This window comes from Alosa alosa, chromosome 24 (genome assembly GCF_017589495.1).
Source record: "Alosa alosa isolate M-15738 ecotype Scorff River chromosome 24, AALO_Geno_1.1, whole genome shotgun sequence".
In the NCBI taxonomy this organism is placed as follows: domain Eukaryota; kingdom Metazoa; phylum Chordata; class Actinopteri; order Clupeiformes; family Clupeidae; genus Alosa; species Alosa alosa.
The window spans coordinates 16387890-16409627 of NC_063212.1; the positions used below are offsets into that span (position 1 = coordinate 16387890).

Sequence of the window (21738 nt, forward strand, 5' to 3'; positions counted from 1 at the left end):
CCAAGCGTTAGAGCCTTAAATTTGATGCGGGCCGCCATAGGTAGCCAGTGAAGCTGGATGAGCAACGGGGTAACGTGCCCTTTTGGGTTGGTTGTAGACCAGGCATGCTGCCGCATTCTGGATCATCTGAAGGGGTTTCACTGTGCAGGCTGGGAGACCTGTCAAGGAGGGCGTTGCAGTAGTCAAATCGTGAGATGACTATTGCCTAAACCAGGAGTTGGGTAGCATCTTGAGTCAATAAGTCCTGATTTTATGTATGTTGTAGAGTATGAAACGGCAGGACCGGGCAACTGAGGCAACATGATCTGAGAAGGTTAGTTGGTTGTCAAGAACAACTCCTTGCAGCCCTGGTAGGTGAAACAGACGGAGTCAAATTTGATGTTGAGGTCATGGTGTGTGGTAGGTTTAGCTGGGAGGACCAGCAGTTCAGTTTTTGAGAGGTTTAGCTGGAGGTGGTGTGCCTTTATCCATGTAGCTATGAGAGGCAATCGAGATCCGTGCTGAGACCAAGGGGTCATCAGGTGGAAAGGACAGACAGAGCTGTCCGTCGTCTGCATAGCAGTGGAATGAGAAGCTATGCGAACGAATAATCTGTCCCAAGGAGGTGGTGTAGATAGCAAAGAGAAGGAGGCCCATCACTGAGCCCTGGGCTAAGATGGTGAGGTGCAGATAGCTGTCCAAGCCATGATACGTAAAACGAGCGTCCGGTGAGGTAGGATTCAAACCAGGAGAGAGCAGAGCCGGAGCTTCCCAAGTTAGAGAGTATAGAGAGAAGGACGCGGTGATTAACCGTGTCAAAGGCAGCCGATAAGTCAAGCAGAATGAGTACTTATGACCAAGCGGTCGCCCTGGCTTCCTTTAAGGCTTCTTTTACAGACAGCAGAGCCGTTTCGGTAGAGTGGCCACTTTTAAACCCAGATGGATTTGGATCCAGAAGGTTGTTCTGTGAAAGGAAATCAGAGACCTGTTTGGAGACTGCTCATTCAATGCCTTTGGATAGTAAAGGCAGTCTTTGTACTTGTACTCTGTACAATGACAATTAAGTTGAATTTAATCTAATATAAATTTATTCATTTTGGATTACTGGGGGTTGGATTTAAATAAGAAAATCTTCCTTTTATGCACTACTTCATTTCTGAAATACAATTTGGATTAGGCATGTAAAAACATACTACTACATAAATAAATGAAAAATCCACAACTTTGTTCCTTTAAATTGTATTTATTTTTTCTTAAAAAATCAAACAGAAAAAAAAGTTCTCCTTTTAATTAAACATATGAGTCTAACACTCCAGAATGAGACACAAAAAGATGGGGAAAAGTGTGTTTATATTGAATGTGAGCGTGTGTGTGTGTGTGTGTGTGTCTGATCCGCATGTATGTGAGTGTGTTTAATATCCTCGCCCCAACTCCTCTCCCCCATTACAAAAACAAACAATAACAAACCTGATCAACACATAGTGGACCCCCTCTCTCCCCACTCCACATCCACAATGCTCCACTCTCAACCACTAGCAGGGCAAGAGGGCGCCAGGCGGGAGTGCTGCAGACAGGACGCTTACTACACCTCATAAAATTGTTGGCAGACAAAAAAAAAAAAAAAAAAAAAACACATGAAAAAATAAAGAAGAGAAATAATTCTAGTCCTACTGGTTTAGAAAAAAAGAGCCACCTGGGACAAAGTTCTTGATAAAACCCTGTTTGATACACTCATGCACGCACACACACACACACTCTCTTACTTACACACACACACACACACACACACCTGAGAGATGATCTGAAGGAATGAAGAGAGAGGAGACAAGAGATGACCAGAATCTTGGACCAGCAGCAGTTACAAAAATCAGTATTGAGTAATGCAACCGTCTGCCACAGGGGGGCGCCCATAGCTATGTACACAATGTGTCTCAGTGTGCCTGTACAGGGAGGGGGCTGAAATTTGGCAGTGTGTTTTCGTGTGTGTGTGTGTGTGTGTGTGTGTGTGTGTGTGTGTGTGTGTGTGTGTGTGTGTGTGTGTGAGAGAGAGAAAGATCTAGTGCCGTCGTTTCTTGCTAGGTGGCCTAGGTGGAGGAGCTGACGATCGACCCTTCCTCTTGCCTCTGTTGGCGGTTTCCTCGTCCTCATAGACACTCTCTTTGTCCGCTGAGACAGAAGGAGAAAGGGAAAAACAAAGTTAAAATAATAATAATAATAATAATAATAATAATAATAATAATAATACTTTAAGCAGAAAAATACATGCACCAGGGAAACAAAGGGGATCAATATAGAACTATAAGTTATGTATGCAAGTGGTATTGACTAGAGGACCAAGAAATACGTAAATAAAATCTAGAATGGGAGTGAAAGCGCGAGCATCAGCAGTAGTAAGTAGTAGTAAGTGGAGTAAGTGGTAGTCACCTTTCCTGGCCTCTTCCTCCAGCTCGTCCCAGTCCTTGCCACTCTCCTCCTCACTGCCCAGAGACGCGCTGTAGTCTGACACACACACACAAATTCAAATTGAGTAACCATTTATTCTTACATTTATTTATTAAGATGATGCTTTTTATCTAACACTACTTACAAATGAGGGCACTCAAGCTATGTTGGAAAAGAGTCCTAAGTACTATAACAATAAATACTACCTGACAAACACCACTATTAAATTACATGTATGCTTCCTTGCAGACACTATTTATATTGTAAGTCACTTTAGACAATAAACATATCATAAAAAAACATTTACAAACACAATACCATTAAAGTAGAGTATATACACACAATCCCAGGGTTGTTTTTCAGCCAATGTATTTTCAGCGCTACCTTAGAGCTAGGCAGCTGGAAAAGAAAAGAAAGCACGACTTGAGGGTGTGGGTGTATTTGTGATTTGATTTTTACCTGAGTCCTCAGTCTCGGAGGAGTAATCTTCATCACTGTCCTCTTCCTCTTCCTCCTCTTCGTCAGCGGAGGGGTTGAAGGTCTCATCCTCCATCTCGGACTCAGAGTCGTCCTCCGCTCCACTACCCTAAAAGATCATACACAAATGTAGAATTTCCTATTTTCAAGACAAGTCATTTTTGGTCAATATTAATCATAGTAATCATAGTCTTTCCCACAGGGACAAAGTAAAGACACACACACACACACACACACACACACACACACACACACACACACACACACACACACCTCGCTTTCAGGCTCCAGGAAAGACCAGCCACCCTGTTCAAAGAAGCCCTCCGGGTCGTCCACAATGGTCTTCATGATCTTCGTCCAGTTGAGAGACTGCACCCCCTCTGTGTATTTAATGTCACAAGAGCTGGGGGGGTTTGAGACACCGACCAGTCAGATGAAGGATAAATGGGGAAAATTCTGAGACAATCTTTAAAAAAAGACCCACTTAACTGTTTTGTTATACAAAATCAAAATATAACAACTTGAAAAGTAGACCCACCCTTCAAATCTAGGCGAAAAGAAAGAAAGAAAGAAAGAAAGAAAGAAAGAAAGAAAGAAAGAAAGAAAAGAAAAACTTTTGAGATAGTCTTACTTGAGCCACTCCTTAATGGGGTCCAGCGAGTTGACTGGGACGGCGTTGATCATGGTGACCTTCTTGGTGTAGTCCTTGTACACGATGACCACGTCAAAGTTCTTCAAGTGGAACTGCACACGCTCAAAGTGCACAAGCTCCACCTCATCCAGAGTGACCACAAATGGAGGCTGGGAGCAATAAAGTTAGAATCAGCGATGCACTAATGATGAGCAATATTAAAGAGGGACGGAAACCACAATCACTATACTCCAGCCTACCCCTGCACACACACACACGAACACACACAAACACGATAGAGATAGAGAAAGAGAGACTAACCCACTCAGTAGTGTTGCAGAGGGAACTCGATGTGGGTTGCAGGAGACAAGTGCTTCTGTAGGGGGCACCTTGGAACCTGCACAAATACACAAAACAAAAAACACATTAACGGTATGCTCAGGAATGGTTTTAACAGTATGCTAAGGTATGGTTTTGAAGCTTTGCTTCTTTGAAATGCAAGGTTAAAGTGTGTGTGTGTACACACTTGTTAAGGCTGGCCTTTAAATCTACATTTCTGTAGGTAGGGCCTCAGCATTTGAGTGTGTATATTGGAGCTATTATGTGTGCTAATGCATTTGTTGTACTTTGTTGGGCTGTTTGAGAATGTTAGCGTGTGTGAGTGAGTGAGTGAGTGAGTGTGTGTGTGTGAGAGACACACTCACCCGAGGTCTCGGAAGGGCACCTCAAACTCAAGCTCCTCCTTGGTGAGCGCCTCCACCTTCTCGATGAAGTTCTTGAAGGCGGACTTGAGCTTGTGGCGCATCTCGCGCTCCAGCTGCTCGGCGTACAGGTCGTCGCGGTCGTGCATGTGCTGGTGCTTGCCCAGATCCGTGGTGATCTCGCCCACCTCCGTGTAGAACTGCACATCCGTGTGGCGCTTCTTGCCAAACATGATGGCGTTCTGGACGGAGGGGGGAGTGGGAGGGAGCAAAGGGGAGGAGGGAAGGGGTTGGGGGTGGAGAGAAAGAATGGTACAGAAATGGAGAAGAAAATCAGAATCCTGCCTGCGCATTTGTATACCAACACGATAAATGATACAAAACTTGCTTGTCAGACATGTCTGGGTGGATACAATGTTTCAAAGATTGCTTTCCAAGTATATCAAAATCACACACACACACACCTTTAGGTGGAAGTGCAACACAATGATCATCTCTCCGTCACAGGGCTGGAAGACTGCGTGCTTGATGTTGTTGTACAGGATGTCCACTTTGTCCCCACGTACCGATGTAAAACGGAATCCTAGGAGAAAGAGTCAAGTGCACCACACAGTTGGTCAGATAAGCACTGCCTAGTCTACTACACCCCCTCCCAACACACACACACACACACTTTGGTTCTACTCACAGCCAACACCATCCACCCACAGACTCAATGTCAGTGTGAGCCTTGAGTGAGCCCTGCACACTCTTCTGGGCAATGTTGACAACAATCGGAACGGAACCCCACACACACGCCCGCCCTCCGATGAGAATGATGACCGCCAACACCATCCACCAACTCACCATTGGTGTGGGCCTCCAGCGAGCCCTGCATCCTTTTCTGGGCGATGTTGGGCCGGATGTAGAGGTCCTTGAGCTTGGGGTTGCTGCGGTTGAGGTTGATGACCAGCGAGTCCTGTTTGACGATGCCCTCTTTCTCCTTCTCCTCGGCCTCGCGCGTCTTGTAGCGCTTCTGCACCTCCTTGATGATGCGGAAGGCGTTCTGCAAGTTGGTGGAGGGCACCGACGGGTCGCCAGGGGTCTTCAGGTTGGACGCGCGGTACGTGCTGGAGGACAGGGATTGGACAAGGTGAGAGATGGACATATGGGGATGGCCAATGAGAAGGCTCATCTTGCCACATGCAAGCAAAGAAGTGTGAATGAAAGATTTATAGATCTGATATTTCAGTCTTTGTTTCGCTATAGAAAAAGAGCTTCATATTTTCACCAGACTCACAGTGGATGAGAAATGAAGAGGTGGGGAAAAGAGCAGAAGAAAAGAGAAGAGTGTTGGAGAAGTGGAGTGGAGGAGGGCATGAGGAAAGAAGAGGAGGAGGAGAGCTGGAGAAAACAGAAATGAAGGAGAACAGGAGAATAGCAACAGAAATGAAGGAGGAGAATAGCAACAGAAAGAAAGAGGGAATGAGGAAAGAAAGAAAGAAAGAAAGAAAGAAGAAAAAGGTGAGCAGGCTCACATCTCTTTGACGAAGGTGGCGTCTGGGTTGGGGAAGATGTTGCCCTCCTGTCGTCCGAGAGAGCTGCCTGGCACATAGAAGTTTATTCTCAGGTACGTGTAGTCGCCCTCCACGGACATGCTGATGTTCTACACACAAGAGAGGGTAGGAGAGAAAATGAGTAACCAAAGACAGTTGTGTACATCTATGAATCATTTGAACATGCCTATATCGGAGTGTAAGTGTATGTGAGTGTGTGTGTGTGTGTGTGTGTGTGTGTGTGGGGGGACAATAATGTCTGTAGATTTGTATGACTTTGTATCTGTACTGTATACTGTAAATACTTTGCATTTTATTGCACCATCTACATGCCCAGGGACTACGGGCAGAAACTAGCAGTTTGCTACAACCTGGGACAAGGCATCTAATAATGTTTTTTTGTGCACTGTTCCTGTTCAAATAAATGAATTACAATGTGTACGTGTGCAGGCCTACCTTGATGGTGGCGATGTGAAAGGGCGTCGCGATGCCAAAAACAGGCATGACCACCGTCTCGTACTTCTTGTCGATAAAGATCTTCATGTCCCTGATGTCTTTCTCCCGCGGCATCTGAGACGTGTTCTTGTACGATACGTTCGACTTTCGGGCCCTGGGTGGGTGAACAGACACTCAATTCAACTGTATTCATATGGCAGTGTGTATGAAGGCCACCCCCATTTTGAAGCACAATTAAAGGGACACCAGGCAAGCCTGATGCTTTTTCTCTACGAAACTCCCTCGCTCGGTCTGAAGCTCTTTTCCTTTTCTTTGCGTCTTCAGTCAAGGGTTTTCGCTGCTTCTTCACCGGCTCTGCCATTATACACACGTTTGCAACAATCTCTAGCATTTCGTTAGCCTGCCTCTGTGCTGTAAACTGATCCTGCTTCCGGGGGGTGGTAGGATACACCGAACTTGCAAGTGGGATATTCTTCCTACAGGCAGTAGGGGCGGGCGAGAGAGCCTTCATTCACCCCGTAATGAGTCATTTAACCATATACAGACTTACGAAGATGATTAACACGAAAACGTTGCCTGGTGTCCCTTTAACTCTCCTTCCAAAATCTCCCTTCATTCATCCACTCATCTCCCTTCATCCATCCCTCCTTCAGGACTTACTTCTGAATCTGCTGCTCTCCCTTCTGCTCGGTGAGACGGCGCTTGGCCTCCTCGTTGACCTGCTCGGCCAGCTCCCGCTGGTGAGCCCGCCTCTTCTCCTCTGCCGTCATCTCATTCTGACCAATCAGACGAGCAGTCAACACGTACCCCAATTTCATCATTCTCCACACCACAGGCACACACGCCCTAACCCATAGCCCTCCCCAGTCCAGCATGCAGACTGTACACCAGTGGTAGAGAAAATGATAGTTCCCTCAAAGTATTTTCAAAATGGTAGTGTTACTAGAGTTACATTGCCCCAAAAGTTGCCACATAACACATAAATGTACAACTTTCACTAATAAATTGAATAGATAACATTTAACAGTTAACTTTAAAGGTGAGTCCTTGAACCTAGCTAAGGATATAAGATATTTGATATTTGTACTGATCAGCCAATACACTATCCCATTCCTGTTAAGGGAACAGGACAACATAGTTGATTGGTCGAAATCGCCCATTCCAAGTTCTCGTGTTTATATTTTATTTCTACAGCCAAGAATGTGTACGAACTATGGCTGCATCTGACAATTGTTTTCATGATGATGAATCTCCATTTTCTCAATTACTTGATTAGTCACAAGTCACAAAACGGTGAGAAAAAAAAAAAAAGCCAATCAAATGTCTCCCAAAGCCTAATATTGTAAACAGATTTCACATGTGGACAAAGCAAGGTATTTGAGGAGTCATTAAGAGGTGAGTAAAGACACAAATATTAAAGGTTTGACAAACTGCAATCAGAATTGACAAAACCGATGGTTGGCTATTAAAAGGTGCAGTCAGTGATTGCGCAGAAAGTCACATTTATTCATGTTAATATTTACTCTGCTTAAATGTACTAGCAGACACTTCTTTCCAAAAGAATGTACTTTAACCAAAGAATAGTCAAAATACACTGGGGAGATAGCTCACCTGTCCCTTCAGTATTCCTATAGAAACTCAACAAAAGGCTAAGGTTTTGTTTTTGTTTGGGGGACAGGCTACCCCCATCTTAATTCCAGTTTTCGGCGCCTGGGTTGCCTACATCACAGACCGGATCTTTTTTTCCCCCTCACTGAATGGGCAGCTAGCGGGTTGTGAGGAGATCTCTTGAATGTGACAAAAATGTTACGGTCTTGAAATCGTGTACAAATCGCTGACTGCACCTTTAATTCAACAGTTGTCAAATAATTGACTAGTTGATTAATTGCTGCAGCCGATAGTATTAACACTAAGCTTTAGCACAACAACCACCTGACTGCTAGAAGTCAGCAAAGCGAAGTTCTCGAAATTTCACAAAAAAAAAGTGAAACCTCTTGGAGGACCCCACCTTTAAATCTCTATCAAACCACTGAGTGTACGTGGGCGCCATACGGCACAACATGCATGCACATGCAAACCCACGCACTCTCGCAGTCACCCTAACTTACACGTACCCTGGTCCTGTCGGGAAGCAGGCTGGCACGAGCGCCCTTGCCCAGAAGTTCTTCGGCGTCGTCTACGTCTTCCTCCTCGTCCTCCTCATCGTCAGCCTAGAACATTTCAGAGGAGAGTACAACATTACACACTGGCGAAAGAGTACGGGGGGCATGAAAGAATTAAAGAAAGACACAGGCAGAGACATTGAGAGACCGGCAGAGACAAATGAAACACAATTTAGACATATCAAAATAATTTAGTAATCATTTTATTAGTAATAATAATAATAATAAAATAAATGACTAAAGCTGGGGATATACTTGCTTTTTGACCAAGCATTCACGCACGTTTGCGCACACAACTGTCTGCGTTGTGGTGCCCATGTTCCACGAGGGCACTACACGTCGTACTGGAGGATTCTGCTAGAGGGCAGACCTCAGAATTCAGACACAGAGTCGCAAATAAACCTGGCCCAGCGTGCTCATGTACTGGTAGGTACTGCACTTATACTACTGGCCCTCGCTTCATGTAAATATTGCATCTCGTGGATGTGTTGCGTTCATTTTTGCATATGCATTTAACAGACGCAGGCTACAAGTGGCCGCCCTGATGCGTTTGTGTTGTTCAAAACAAGCGTATCGCCAGCCTAACAATTGGGTGGCTGGGAAGGGGAATAGTGTGATATGTGGGCCTTACCTTGAGGAAGATGCCAATGTTCTTTATCTTCTTCTTCACTGGAGTAAGAACAGTAGCAGCATCCTCCTGAGCAACAAACACAAGCCATGCACATGCACACAAATGCACAAACACACAGACCAATTATTTCTGAACTTAACTTACAATGTGCTAAATAAAATGAGCGCATTAACCACAAAACTGAAGAAAAACTATGCATATGTACGTACGTATGCATGCATATGTAAAAGTATGTATATTGGGTGCATGTGTGGCTTTTCACCTCGTTGATCTGAACACTGTCTCCAACAAAAAGGGCATATTTCTTCTGCTCCTCCTTCTTGCCCTCCTTATTGAGGAGATCGGCAAAGCCCAGGCTCACACTGAGAACCATACCTACACACACACAGAGTTGTTAAAAGGGTGATTCGAACCAAACGCGCACTTTAGAAGAATGATTGGAAACACACAAATAAATATTTTGCAATCATGCATTAAGACGTAATAAACTATAACCTTGTGTTGTGACAGCATGGCTCTACATGAAAACCAGTTGCATGACAAAAATCAAAAATGTATAAGAGAAAATGCGCTCCTGCATTAGAATGGGGGGTGTTGCCCTTATTACCTTTCTTCAGCTTGAACTGGTTCTTTGCATTGAGGACCAGAGAGCCTTCTCTAAACTCAATTCCCATGGCAAACCTGCAACAGATCACAGAATACCACTGAAGGCTTGCTTACGTGTGTGAATTTGGAGAACACACACACACACACACCAGAAGGACGAGGTAAAGGAAGTAAATGGTGTACAGGAAGTGCGTGTGGGTGAGTGCATGTGATAGAAACTCATTAATTTGACTTTTCAAAACAAAACTTTGTGCTCTTTTTCTATGCCTCTATGTATGGGTCTTCTATCTTCTATGTAATTGTGCAATAGAAATTCTATAATGCAAGAAACAAAAGGGTTTACTGTGTACTCTACTCACCCCAGGTTTTTGGTGAGCTTGCTCACTAGGTCTGGCTTCTCTTTCTTGACAAACTCCATCACTGTATTGTAGACGTCACACAGCTTCACTCCTGTAAGGGACCACACAAGAACAGACTTATACCATTAACCCCTTTCGCTCACCCCCTCACACTCACTTACTCCCAATGCAACAGTAATAAAGGTATATTTCATTTTATACTGCACATCATGTACTCACTTATGCACAAGTAAACAACACACACCTCACTCTCCCAGTCCTCACCATGTTTGAGCTCTTTGAGCAGGTTCTCCTCCACTTGCAGCAGGAAGTTGTAGTTCTCCTGCATCTCCTGTGTGGGGTCCACCATGAGCGTGCGCACCAGGTTGGAGCAGTACGACTTGTAACGGATGCCCATGGCACAGGTGATGGCCCCAAAATGCATGTGGTTCTTGTCGCTAAGGGGAGAGGGAGAGAGAGAGAGAGAGAGAGAGAGAGAGAGAGAGAGAGAGAGAGAGAGAGAGAGAGAGAGAGAGAGAGAGAGAGAGAGAGAGAGAAAGAAACACACACACACACACACACACACACACAGTTAAAGAAGGTACCACTCAGACCTGAGTCTGAAACAGGCTCTGTACATGCTACCCACTGGCTCATGTTTACTATTCCACATATACTCTTATAAATAACATTACACCACTTCACATTGTAGCTTTTAATACAGTTAAAAAGCACAAATAGCGCCTTTCAAATGTTACAGTCTAAGGCCCACGCCTGAATTCAGGCACGGTGCCTGAGGACTTTAAGCCTCGAGATAAAGATTGGGTGAAAGGGATACAGATGGACAGACGAGTATTGAAAAGACAAGCTGTGACCAACGCACTCACAGAAACACCTTACCTAACTACGCTGAACTTGAGACTGTAGTTGCCTCCGCTCTGGATGATGGGCGGGTAGCACATCTCTACAGTGGAGGGGTCCACACCGCCAAGGTACTTCTTATCTTCGATCGCCTTCTCCACAGACTCCGCCAGCTTGCTGTGACGCACTTTCTAATGGGCCAGACCGGATTTGACAAGACAAGAAAGAGCCATGAGGTCATACTGAGTAATACATCTATACACAATATATAGCAGGTGGAGTTGTCATCCGAAAATGTGTAGTTGTAGGCATGGATGTATATACATCACCAACAAATAAAACCCATTTTCTTATGCTTGGTGTATATGCACAGGCGCGCGCGCACGCACACACACCACACACACACACACACACATCCTTACATCATCTGCATCCACGATCTCCATGACGCGCTCCTTAAAGAACTTGGAGAAGACATCACTGGTGATCGCAGCTGCCTTCTTCATCAGAGCCAACTCGCCATCCTCCTTCACTGCCATGGTGTACGCCACTACAGTACTGATGTCAACCTAACACACACAAAACATGTTTATGCTGTTGTTTGTGTAATCTGTGTATATTTGCATTATGTACACTTCCGAAATACAATGTAAGAAAATGTATAACTATATGACATACATATATATAAGCATACGGACATGTCAGAGCTTAACACTGTCACAAACACAACAATCTGGTTTGCATACAAAAGCAGGAACACATGTATCTGCATACAAACTTACTGACAATACAGTTGCAATTAAAGGCTTGTTTTCTGTCGGTCAGGTGTCTTCTTCTGCCACCTCCATTTCTAGTTCCCACACACACACACATTTCTTGCCCACTGTCTCCATCCCCGTTCTCACCTTCTCCAGTCCCTCGGCTGTGATGGTGTCGTTCCAACTCTTCATGTACTCGCCAGGGAATTTGTCCTTGCTGAAGACACCCACAGTCTTGCCCTCCTTACTGCCACGAATGGCCTCAATCATTTTGTCAAAGTTGGCCTTGTTGCTCTCATTCTGAGGAGGAGGGATCAGCAGTCAGAATAGGACCAATACAACCATTCCATATCATAGTGCAACATATGAATCTTGACTTCTGGCCACACTGACAAGACTGATACCTTCTCTCTGACCAGCAGTGTGATTGGAGGAAGTCCATTGGCATTCTCATTACCCTTGGTGACCTGGACCTGTTTCAGGAATTCGAGTTTCTTTTTGCTGGCCAAAAAGATAATCTTTGTCTCACAGAAAACCATGATGGTGTCCGTTAGCTCGTAACCAAAGAGCCATGTCTGAAAAAGAAAAAAAAAACAAAAAAACAGATCACCACATTTTGTCTAAAGTAATTTCAAAAGCATTAACAACGTTTGAAACAAGAACTTTTGGATTTTTTATTACACTAAATGACTCAAGTGATTACCCACCACACATTAGCAAAGGGATGTGTGTCAACTTACTTGTAAAGCAGTCGATTTGGCATAGACGATCTCCTCGTCAACCCCAACAGAGACGACGATGGCATCAACCTTTCCAAAATCATCATCTCCTTTCTAAAAAAGAGAGTAAACAAAATGTATCTCCCAAACTCAGCTGACAACTTGAAAGTGCTACAAAAGCATGAGCGTCCATTGATAGAATGTGAAAGTGTATCATGCATACCCACTCTAGTCTCAATGTATCGACATAGTGTCTGTATATTTGTGTAACGTCAATGTAGTGACTAACTTAACTTACAATAATGAAGCAAATGTTTCTGCAGTGTTGGCTGTAACAGGTGACCAAACCTGGCCATCAAAGTAGCTAACATGGCTAACTAGCCGTGTATAGCTAGCGATGCAAGTTCAGTACCGCAACACAAAAGTCACACGTCTTTTTAATCTCAGACAATACATATTAGCCACCGATTTGCAAAACAAAATCACTACCACAGCTCCAAATGTACCTGTTTCTAAAAAGAGACAGCATTTGGACACATGGAGACTGCATTAAAATAACTTTTTATATGCTAATGCTAATAGCCATTACGGAGAACCGCGCAGATGTGTCCTTTTCATGCTGGCTAACGAAAGCCATGCTATGCGTGTTTAGACCAGATAACTTGCTAATATGCTTGCTAGTAAGGCCTTCTAATATACACCTAGTTGACGTTATACATGTTCAGTGTTTTTGTGTTATCAGACATTCTGAATTTGAAGCAATATCAGCCAGAAAACAAGTAAAATTAGCTGCGACCACCCAGTGTGTTCGCTATGTGCGTAGCTAGCAATCACAAATCAAGTGGACAATAACGTAGCTAGCACCAACGTTGGAAGAGCAGTGCAATGCAAAACAGCCAGTGAAGTTAGCTAGCTAAGGTTAGGTTATATGACTTCACTTGGATGATTTTAGCATCCCAACTAGCGAGATGTGGTGCATTTATTGTGCAGTTGTATTAACGTAAAACAACATGTCCTCAACACATCCACGGAATAATGTTATTTCTCTTAAGATAATACACCAATTGTGCATGTGTAGTGCTTACATTTGCTATCCAACACCAAACACTTTGACGAAGGCCTGTAACGTTATCGTTCCTAATTCTAGCCACCAACCTAGCCGCACCATTCGCTCTCCTGCACCGACAACAATTACTATGCGCACGTCAAAGCCAGCATCACCCAGGAAGATTTAATGTAGTTTGTTTCGAAGAGCCTACACAGAACCAATTTCTTGTCAATACTGAACGTATTTTTTACCTTCCAGTTGCCATATAAGCGCTTGATTCGACGATAGTATGCTTCCTTGTCCAAGTTTACCGCCATATCGACACTTCTGTTCTCCCAAACTCCAGCTCCCGGCTTCTGATGAGGCCGGATGAGTGTTCACACACGCACTTTCCACACCTCGATGCTAGCTACGTTTGCTAGCTGCCACCAGTACTTTCTGTATTTCCTTGAGTTCTCTTGGCTATGTCAAAGACCGATATTGAAGACACTCGTAAAATGTAGATTATATCCGTCTTCCGGATGCAGGTTAATTAAAATGAATAAGCATATGCAACCAATTAAAATTACCCAATATAAATACAAATATTATAAAATATTATTTTCCAAAACTGACCACATGTGTTATGGAAAATAAACGGCTAAATAAGCTGCTGTTTGTTTTCCACGCCACCACGCGTATACGTCCCTGTTACAATTAATCCCCCTTTCACTGTTTCCTCCCTCCCTCTTCCATCCCTCCCCTTATCTGCAGCAGAACACAGAGCGTCATTTTTTGCTCATGCTCTCTCTAACTATACATGTCAGCAAACGCGCATTTTTATTTATTTCACTGGGATTTTAATCCCTAATTTTTACATTTTGTTTCCATGCAAATAAACGGCATTATACACATTTGGAACTGACATAATTCATGTTCACTTTTTGTAGTAATGGCTAGAAGGCTACACATCGTAAATTACAATGTTTCAATAACAAAAAAATGCTATTTCTTCTCATCTGTCTTTTGTGGGGGATGCACGTAGCCCCGCCCTCTAATCTCAGGGGCAACCATGCGCTAATTTCCCGCCCTCACATGTTTTCCCGCCATGTCTTCTGCTACTGCTGCGGTTGGCCGGAGTCGAAAATAATGAAACATGCGGCTGCGGTTGGCAAGTCGAAAAATAATGAAACATTTAGATTTTCAAGGCAGATAGATAGACCAGACCCAAGAAAAAGATAGGACAAATATTAAATCACACTACATAATCCCCATGTCTTTTTTCCTTAAAGAACATTGCTCAATATTCCTAGGGCCACAGAATTCAAATTGTCAGATGTGCAAAGTTGAGAAGTAGCAACATGGGCCCTTGACAACTTGACTTGCGCCAGGGGACAGAGTACTGAATTTGGGCCTGATAGTTCAATCTCTAAGCAGGGTACAGAGATAGACGCCAGGCGGCGCTCGTACACTGCTACCATACGGCTCTGGCTACCTTTAAAGGCTTTACCAGAGAATGTGTAATAAGGGGAGAACCGCCACTCTCGGGAAACTTCCGGTTTCTGAACTGGTTGCGGTTCCTGTTCTGGTTCCACATGAGGGCGCTCACAAATAAGTGCAGAATGAATGGAGGTCTATGGAGCTGTACCCCTCAAATCCACTTTTCTCGGGATATAATTTTTTGCCCAGATATTTGAATGTTGCATGCAAAAGAGGGGGCAGAGAAAATACACACCGCTGAGTTTTATATTTTTTGAGTCACTTATTTGTTCTAAAAAGACTTTCAAATGCGTCAATGACGTCATTCATTAGCAGAAAGCTAGTGTGTTGTGGGCAACAACGACCCAACCTGTAAGAAATCGAAAGGAAGTAAGTACTCGTTCATTCAACTTTTGACCTATAATCCATATTGATCTTGCAGAAAGACAACTAGGTGAAAGAGACACATTTAGCCGTCTAGCTCCATAGACCCCCATTGTTTTTGCACTTATTCGTGATCGCCCCTAGCGGAACTGCAGCAGATTGCAGGTACAATGGAGTTAATAGAGAGTGATCCGGCTCTCCGTAAACGGGCTCTGGCTTTACCAAAGATGGTTGATTACGAAGATACTTCCTGAGAGGCCATTTCCTGTCCCCGGCAATGTATGCAAATAGGGTAGCAGTAGTACACGCCCCGCACGAGGGGGGCCCACTATCCCCCATTTATGCAGTGATCGGGCTCCCTTTTTAACATTGAGGTCTATGGCAGAATCCAAGAATTTCCCAGAATTTGTCAAAGCCTTATTTTTCTAAGCAATGGATGCACATTTCGGACACGGTATCATGATCTCCAAACCCTCTTCCCCATTTCAGGAGAATGTCGTGACAGTATGACCCTTCAGTCGGGAGAAAATCAACATTAATGAAGGTGTACACCAAGTTTGCTTTGTACTCCGGTTTCTGTCTGGCGTGGAACCGAGGCGTTCAAACGTCAGTCATACGTCAGTGACACACCCCTGTGCAGGCGGGGACTGAACAAGAGGTTCCCAATTTTACATTTTATTTTTCACCATTTTAATTAAGCTCGCGTGGGAACCTCTGGTGGGTCTCAAAAAAATTAGAATATCGTGGAAAAGTTCATTTTACCCCCTATTTAGCTCCAAAAGTGGATCTTTCATAACATTCTAGATTCATTAGATAAAAAGTGAAATATTTCAAGCCATTGTTTGTTGTACTGTAATCTTGATAATTACAGCTTACTGTTCATGGACACCAAAAATGAGTATCTCAAAATATTAGAATCAGGAGGTTATAAAACAGAAATGTCGGTTTCCTGAGCCTTTAAACTCTTAGTCTGGTTCAGTAAACACAACCACAATCATGGGAAAGACTGCAGACTTGATATTTGGACAGAAGACACTCATCTGACACCCTCTACAAGAAGGGTAAGCCACAGAATGTGGGCATGGTGTTCACAGAGTGCATAGTCCATGCAAATAAGTCATTAACATACTAAAATCTACAGTCACCCACTTTCTATTGACCATTCTTTGTTATGGATCAGGTAACACAAAAAAAGTTTGTAAATTGGGAGAGGCACAGAATCCAAGGTGCTTTAAGTCCAATTTGATGTTTCTACAGTCTGTGATGATTAGGGCTGCCATGTTATTTGCTGGTGTTGGTCCACTGTGTTTTAAGTCCAGAGTTAATGCAGGTAATAGAATAATTTCCTTGACCTTCATGCTGACTGACCTGTAGATCTATAAAGTAGTTTGTCATGGACCCCCCAAAAATACCTAAATAAAATAATACCATGCACAGGATACATTTGTCCAAACATTTTCAGATAAGGCTACTGAAAACAGATACATTTTGAGAAAAAAAACCCCACCAATACAGTAGATTTTGCTAATAGACTTTTTAATTTATTAATTTGGAAACGTGTTGAGATGTAATTCCCGCTCTTCTCTTAAGTCCATTCAAAAGTCAGGAGTAAGGAAAAGTTAGCTCTGTGAGCATTTCAGTGTGTCACTTGCAGGTCCCTTGAATGTATGTCACTCCAAAGGTGTCCTTTTCCACGGCAACGGACACAGTGTTAATGAAAATGATTTATTTCCTGGCAAACAGGATCCATTACAACAATGCTAAAAATATTTATGAGTGTTTGTTTCTTTTTTTCTCGTTTAAAAATATACATGTATCCTGGTTCATGTACAGTGGTGAAGAATGCCACTTCAAAAAGGTACAAAATAGCTTAATTTTCCATGCCTCCCTTTAAAAAAAATGCTGATGCATTCACAAGCACACTGGTGTGCTGCCGTGATGTAACTGTATGTATTGTAGACATTTAAATATGTTTGATTTAAAAATGTGTTCTTTTTCCTAACAGTCAAATCCACCACAAAATGGATAAAAAAAACGCCTGAAATTATGATCCGTCTTAAAATCCAGCTCAATAAAATGATGTAACTGAGGACATTCTCTCACATGTGTTGTTACATGCATTCTCTCATATGTTGTTAAAAAATTTGCTCATCCCTAAGACAAAAAAGTTCCAGGCAGTCTACTCGACACATCCATCATCCATCCACTAATCTATCTATCCATCCATACATCCATCCACTCACTCACTCATTCATTCATTATATACTCACTTACTCCTTCATGCAAATAGGTCATTAACATACTAAAATCTACAGTCACCCACTTCCTATTGACCATTCTTTGTTATGGATCAGGTAGGTAACGCAAAAAAGTCTGTAAATTGATGTACATGTGAGGGTGAAATAGTGTGAGTGTGTGTGTGTGTGTGTGTGTGTGTGTGTGTGTGTTAAAACTCATGATGACAACAGCACCAAAAAATAAAACATACATTTCAAAAAATAGAAAATATTGATTATCTTTTCACATCTGTCCTGACCACTCCTTCGTCCACAGCGTGGCAAAATTCTCGCTGTGTCTTCCCAAATGCAGGTAAATGCAGATTGCAGAGGACCAGTGTGGATCACGCGATGATTCATTAGGACCCACCCAAACCCAAACCCCAAAACACACACACACACACACACACACACACACACACACACACACACACACACACACACACACACACAGTCCTGCCGCAGGTACCTATGTCACAGTGGTGGAGTTTTGTCCACGAATGGCACACCAGGCCAAGAACACATCCCTGAGGGGAAAAGAATGAAACAAAAATTCAAGTCACCAACCAGCTGAGGGAAATGAAGGCTGTTCACATGTGGAACACCCTGTTGGTTCATATGGAAGGCAAGCGATTTCAGAAGATGAGACTGTTTTAGTAGTTTAGAACAGATGAATTAATAAATGCCTACGTGTTGATATTAAAGAACTGATTTATACTGACCGACTTTGACAGATGATCTACTGAGGTATGACTTTTTGAGGTATGAGGTATGATTTTGTCAATAATACTTTCCACATATGTGTCATAACATAATACAATAACTGTACTGTATCAGTCAACTGGTCTAGCACATTCTTTAAGTCCTGATAAACTCTCAATTTGTTTACTTTCTGAACTTGATTGAGAAATAATGATGTATGTGTGTGTTGGACTAGATATTGTATGTGTGTGTGTGTGTGTGTGTGTGTGTGTTTGTATGCACACCTGCAGTGAGTGGCTACACACTCGTTGCTGCAATACTCGCGGTCCCAGTCTTTGCTCTCCACTGGTGGGTTGTTACAGCCCGCCCTCACACAGACGCTGGGGGTCCCTGGGGCTGGCGTGTCCGGACCAGGGGACACATTCAACTCGACCTCCATCTGATGGACATATTACATATAGCACATATGGAGTCATTGATTCAATCGATTCAATTCAATTGAGTCATACAATGAATGTGATAAATGATATATTGAATTTGATTTGTGCACTTCATACATACTTTCCTGAGGGAGAAGAGTAAGGTTACAGAACTACTCAAACAAATTTCCCCACCCCCCTCACCCTTCTTTCTCTTGGTTCGTCAAATCCAACTATCCTACAGTCATTTCCTGAGTATAAGCCGCATCGTGTATAAACCACAGGACAGTGGTTTATACAAATTACAAAAAAAACACAACAGTGTATTGACACCCTTATATTAACCGCACCTCTGTATTAACCAGTTTATGAAACAATACTTTATAATAAATCAAAATCAGATCGATAACTAATATGTATGAGTATGGCTCGCCCCTGTGTATTAACCTCATAGCTGAAGAAGTTTTTCAATGTCAATGTATAAAACTCGGTCAGGAATTACGTTACACGCTCTCGGTCCATTTTTACTCATTAACATCATTTGTTGGTCCTCTTCTCAATTCACATACCAAATCCCATATATACACTCCACCTCATTCACACTCTTCATTCTCCCCCCACCCCCCCTTTCCTCTCAAGCTCCTCACCGCTTCTTCTGTCTCTCCAACCTCTTCGGCCGCCGAGGGCGAGCAAGCGGTCACTATGGCGGCGGGCTGCGCCATCTCCACTGCCATTGCGGGGGTGGGCGACCCTGAGCGCGGGGGCGGCGAGGACACTGAGGCCGCGCCGGCGCCCTCCCCCGCTGACACGATGATGGGCGTGTCCGTCTGCAACGAGGCCGGCACGATCTTGATCTGGAGCGGCGGCGGGGGCGTCGTAGCCATGGAGGAGGCCGGCGAGGACGCGGAGGTGCCCGCTGCCGTGGCCCGAGGCTTGGCCTGCAGAGGGGGCGGCGCCTGCTGTAGACGTGGAGGCGGCGGCGTGGGCTTCTGCTGCATCTGCTGGAGTGGAGGTGGTTGCCGGGCGCCCGCTGTCGCTCCCGGCGACCCGGCCGCCGCCAGCGCCTGCTTGGAGATGATTATCTTGGTAACGGCGGGAGGAGAGGCGGAGGTGGTGGTGTTCGTGGCCGGGGCGGGAGTCGGTTTGTGCGCACCCGTGCGTGAGCGGGTCGTGACCTGCGGTAGGTCCAGGATGATGTTGGAGGTGCAGATGTTGGTGATGGTGTTGTTGTCGGGCGCGTGGTGAGGGATGCGGGCGGAGCGGGTTGGTGCCGAGGGAGGGGAGGGCTCCGGGGCCGCGGGAGGCGGAGAGGGCGTGCTGTCCAACACCTCGATGACGGGCTGAGAGTCACAGTGACACAAAGAAACACAGTCAGAGTTACATGAAGTGAAAACAAGCACATACAAAGTCATTCGGTGATGAAGGTGTATTCTAAATGAAACATGGTTGACTCGTAGCCTTCATTGATCTGTGCACAGTGCACAGGTGCACAGTGCGAACAAGGTAGTCTCTTACTCGCACAGCACAGCAGTTTGTCTTTGAGCTTGTTATTCTACTATGCTATTGAGTATGAAGGTCCAGGAGATGTAGTGAGATCCGTGAGATTTAAGGTTATGAAAGTGAAGCATGAACATTTGTTTGAAAATCAGTGTCTCACGAAACTAGTAGAACATTTTAACTGTCAAAATTCCTGCATATCAAATCTTTGCCAAAAGCAACACCCCACAGACCACATCAGAGGTACTAATAGGTTGGCCAAATACTCACTTGGGACATTTGATTAGCTCGGTAAGCTGCCAGTGCTTTGAGGTACTCTTTTTTAGCAGTTTCTGTTTTCCTCTTGTAAACCTGTAGAATGGAGACAAAACAGGTAAAAAAAAAAAAAAAAAAACAGGTGCTCACAAGATAGCACACAGCATAAACCTTTTGGTTAGCTAAAAACTCAAAACAGCAACAACCCCACCAAAAAAAACCTAATTATTCAAAAGTGACTGCAGACTGAATTAATTTACTGTTGGGTCTCATCTCAATCTCTCATAGTGTCTGTGAGTGTGGGTGTGTGTGAGTATGCATGGGTATATCTCTCATAGTGTCTGTGGATGTGTGTGTGTGTGTGTGTTTGTGTGTGTATATCTCTCATAGTGTGTGTGTGTTCACCAACCTGTTTCTGTTCCTCTCCCAGACTATCCCACATGGAGGCCACAATTTTGGACACCTCCCCGAACGACGCGTTGGGGTTCTGGCCCTTGATGGCCGCCTGTGTGTCCCGGAAGAAGAGGGCGTAGGCCGACACAGGCTTCACCGGCTCGTTGGGGTCCTTCTTCTTCTTGCCCTTCTTGCCCCCGGCTCCTGCCCCGGTGCCCGTCCCTCCACGACGCGCCAGGGTCGGGAGCCCGCTGGAGGCGGCCGAGCCCGAGGGCGAGTCCGAAAGTGAGGGGCTTAGCGAGATGACCGCTGGGGAGACCGAGAGGGACACAGGAGAGTCCACCAAAACGCTCTGCAGGAGGAAGAGGAAGAGGAGGAGTCAGATGAGACCGAGGAATAAATAAAGAAAGTGATAACCAGTCGTGAAAGAGAGATGACAGGAGATCTGGATCTCTTTATATGGGCAAAGATGGTGCCCGGATCTCCTTATATGGGCAAAGATGGTACCCGGATCTCCTTAAAAGGACAAAGATGGTCACTCTGGGTCCTTCTTGCAGGCGAACTTCAGAGGTCTATAGACACAGCTAAACACACTCACCCGGCGGAAGTCATCCATGTCATCATCTTGGAGCGACTCCGCTGGCGAGGCATTGGCTGAGAGTGGCTGGTCAGGTGACTGCGAGCGGGGCAGGATGGTCCCTCCCCCAAGGCTGAGCCCCAGCTGTGCACTGAGCTCTGATTGGTCTATTGTGGTCAGCTGGTTGTGTCCAAGGAGCCCGTGGTTCATGTCGCTCATGACGTCTATGGTCACGGGGGAGGAGCTACTGAACTGGGAGCCCATCGAGTGGCCAAGGTCCTGGAGTGGGAGGGGACAGAGTATCATGTTAAAGGTTGTATCAGCGATAGCGGGAATATGTCACTTCTGTTGATGTTCAAACAAAACAGAGAGCTAGTAAGCTACTCCCTCCCCCTCCCTCCTGTGCAATTAAAACTCTCCTAAACATGCATCT

At 44.5% G+C, this 21738-nt stretch overlaps 2 protein-coding genes across 7 annotated transcripts in view; both read right to left on the reverse strand.

Annotated features, from left to right (window-relative positions):
• Window positions 1-1948: 1948 nt before the first annotated feature.
• supt16h (SPT16 homolog, facilitates chromatin remodeling subunit) lies at window positions 1949-14038 on the reverse strand. Of its 3 annotated transcripts, none has more exons than XM_048236435.1 (24): window positions 13596-14037; window positions 12318-12410; window positions 11982-12152; window positions 11725-11877; window positions 11242-11388; window positions 10859-11010; window positions 10244-10416; window positions 9980-10070; window positions 9622-9695; window positions 9277-9389; window positions 9015-9080; window positions 8336-8431; window positions 6882-6997; window positions 6222-6375; window positions 5748-5875; window positions 5077-5339; window positions 4695-4813; window positions 4234-4472; window positions 3851-3926; window positions 3530-3699; window positions 3172-3301; window positions 2881-3007; window positions 2404-2478; window positions 1949-2145 (listed from the first exon to the last, which is right to left on the reverse strand). In XM_048236435.1, exons 1-24 carry the CDS (start codon window positions 13659-13661, stop codon window positions 2036-2038), a joined length of 3102 nt encoding a protein of 1033 aa, XP_048092392.1. In that variant the 5' UTR covers window positions 13662-14037; the 3' UTR covers window positions 1949-2035. The 3 variants fall into 3 exon arrangements, 2 of the variants coding, with proteins under 2 accessions (XP_048092392.1, XP_048092391.1); XM_048236434.1 differs by having other exon boundaries at window positions 8330-8431; XR_007192648.1 differs by having other exon boundaries at window positions 2095-2145; window positions 2740-3007; window positions 8330-8431; window positions 13596-14038.
• A 2667-nt stretch (window positions 14039-16705) lies between these two features.
• The window catches only part of tox4b (TOX high mobility group box family member 4 b), a 10161-nt gene continuing 5128 nt past the window's right edge, over window positions 16706-21738 (reverse strand). For all 4 annotated transcript variants that reach the window (XM_048236335.1, XM_048236334.1, XM_048236333.1 and 1 more), the window contains exons 4-9: window positions 21327-21584; window positions 20745-21080; window positions 20351-20431; window positions 19231-19923; window positions 18449-18603; window positions 16706-17989 (exon numbers count right to left, since the gene is read on the reverse strand). In XM_048236335.1, the coding sequence (XP_048092292.1) occupies window positions 17932-17989; window positions 18449-18603; window positions 19231-19923; window positions 20351-20431; window positions 20745-21080; window positions 21327-21584 (1581 nt within the window). In that variant the 3' untranslated portion in view covers window positions 16706-17931. The remainder of the gene's footprint in view (window positions 17990-18448; window positions 18604-19230; window positions 19924-20350; window positions 20432-20744; window positions 21081-21326; window positions 21585-21738) is intronic.

Coding starts and splice junctions, on each gene's coding strand:
- supt16h (XM_048236434.1), bottom strand. CDS start 13,661: ATGGCGGTAAACTTGGACAAGGAAGCATACTATCGTCGAATCAAGCGC. Junction 5,340..5,747: donor GCCACCTTCGTCAAAGAGAT/GTGAGCCTGCTC, acceptor CCTGTCCTCCAG/CACGTACCGCGCGTCCAACC. Junction 3,700..3,850: donor TCTGCAACACTACTGAGTGG/GTTAGTCTCTCT, acceptor TATTGCTCCCAG/CCTCCATTTGTGGTCACTCT.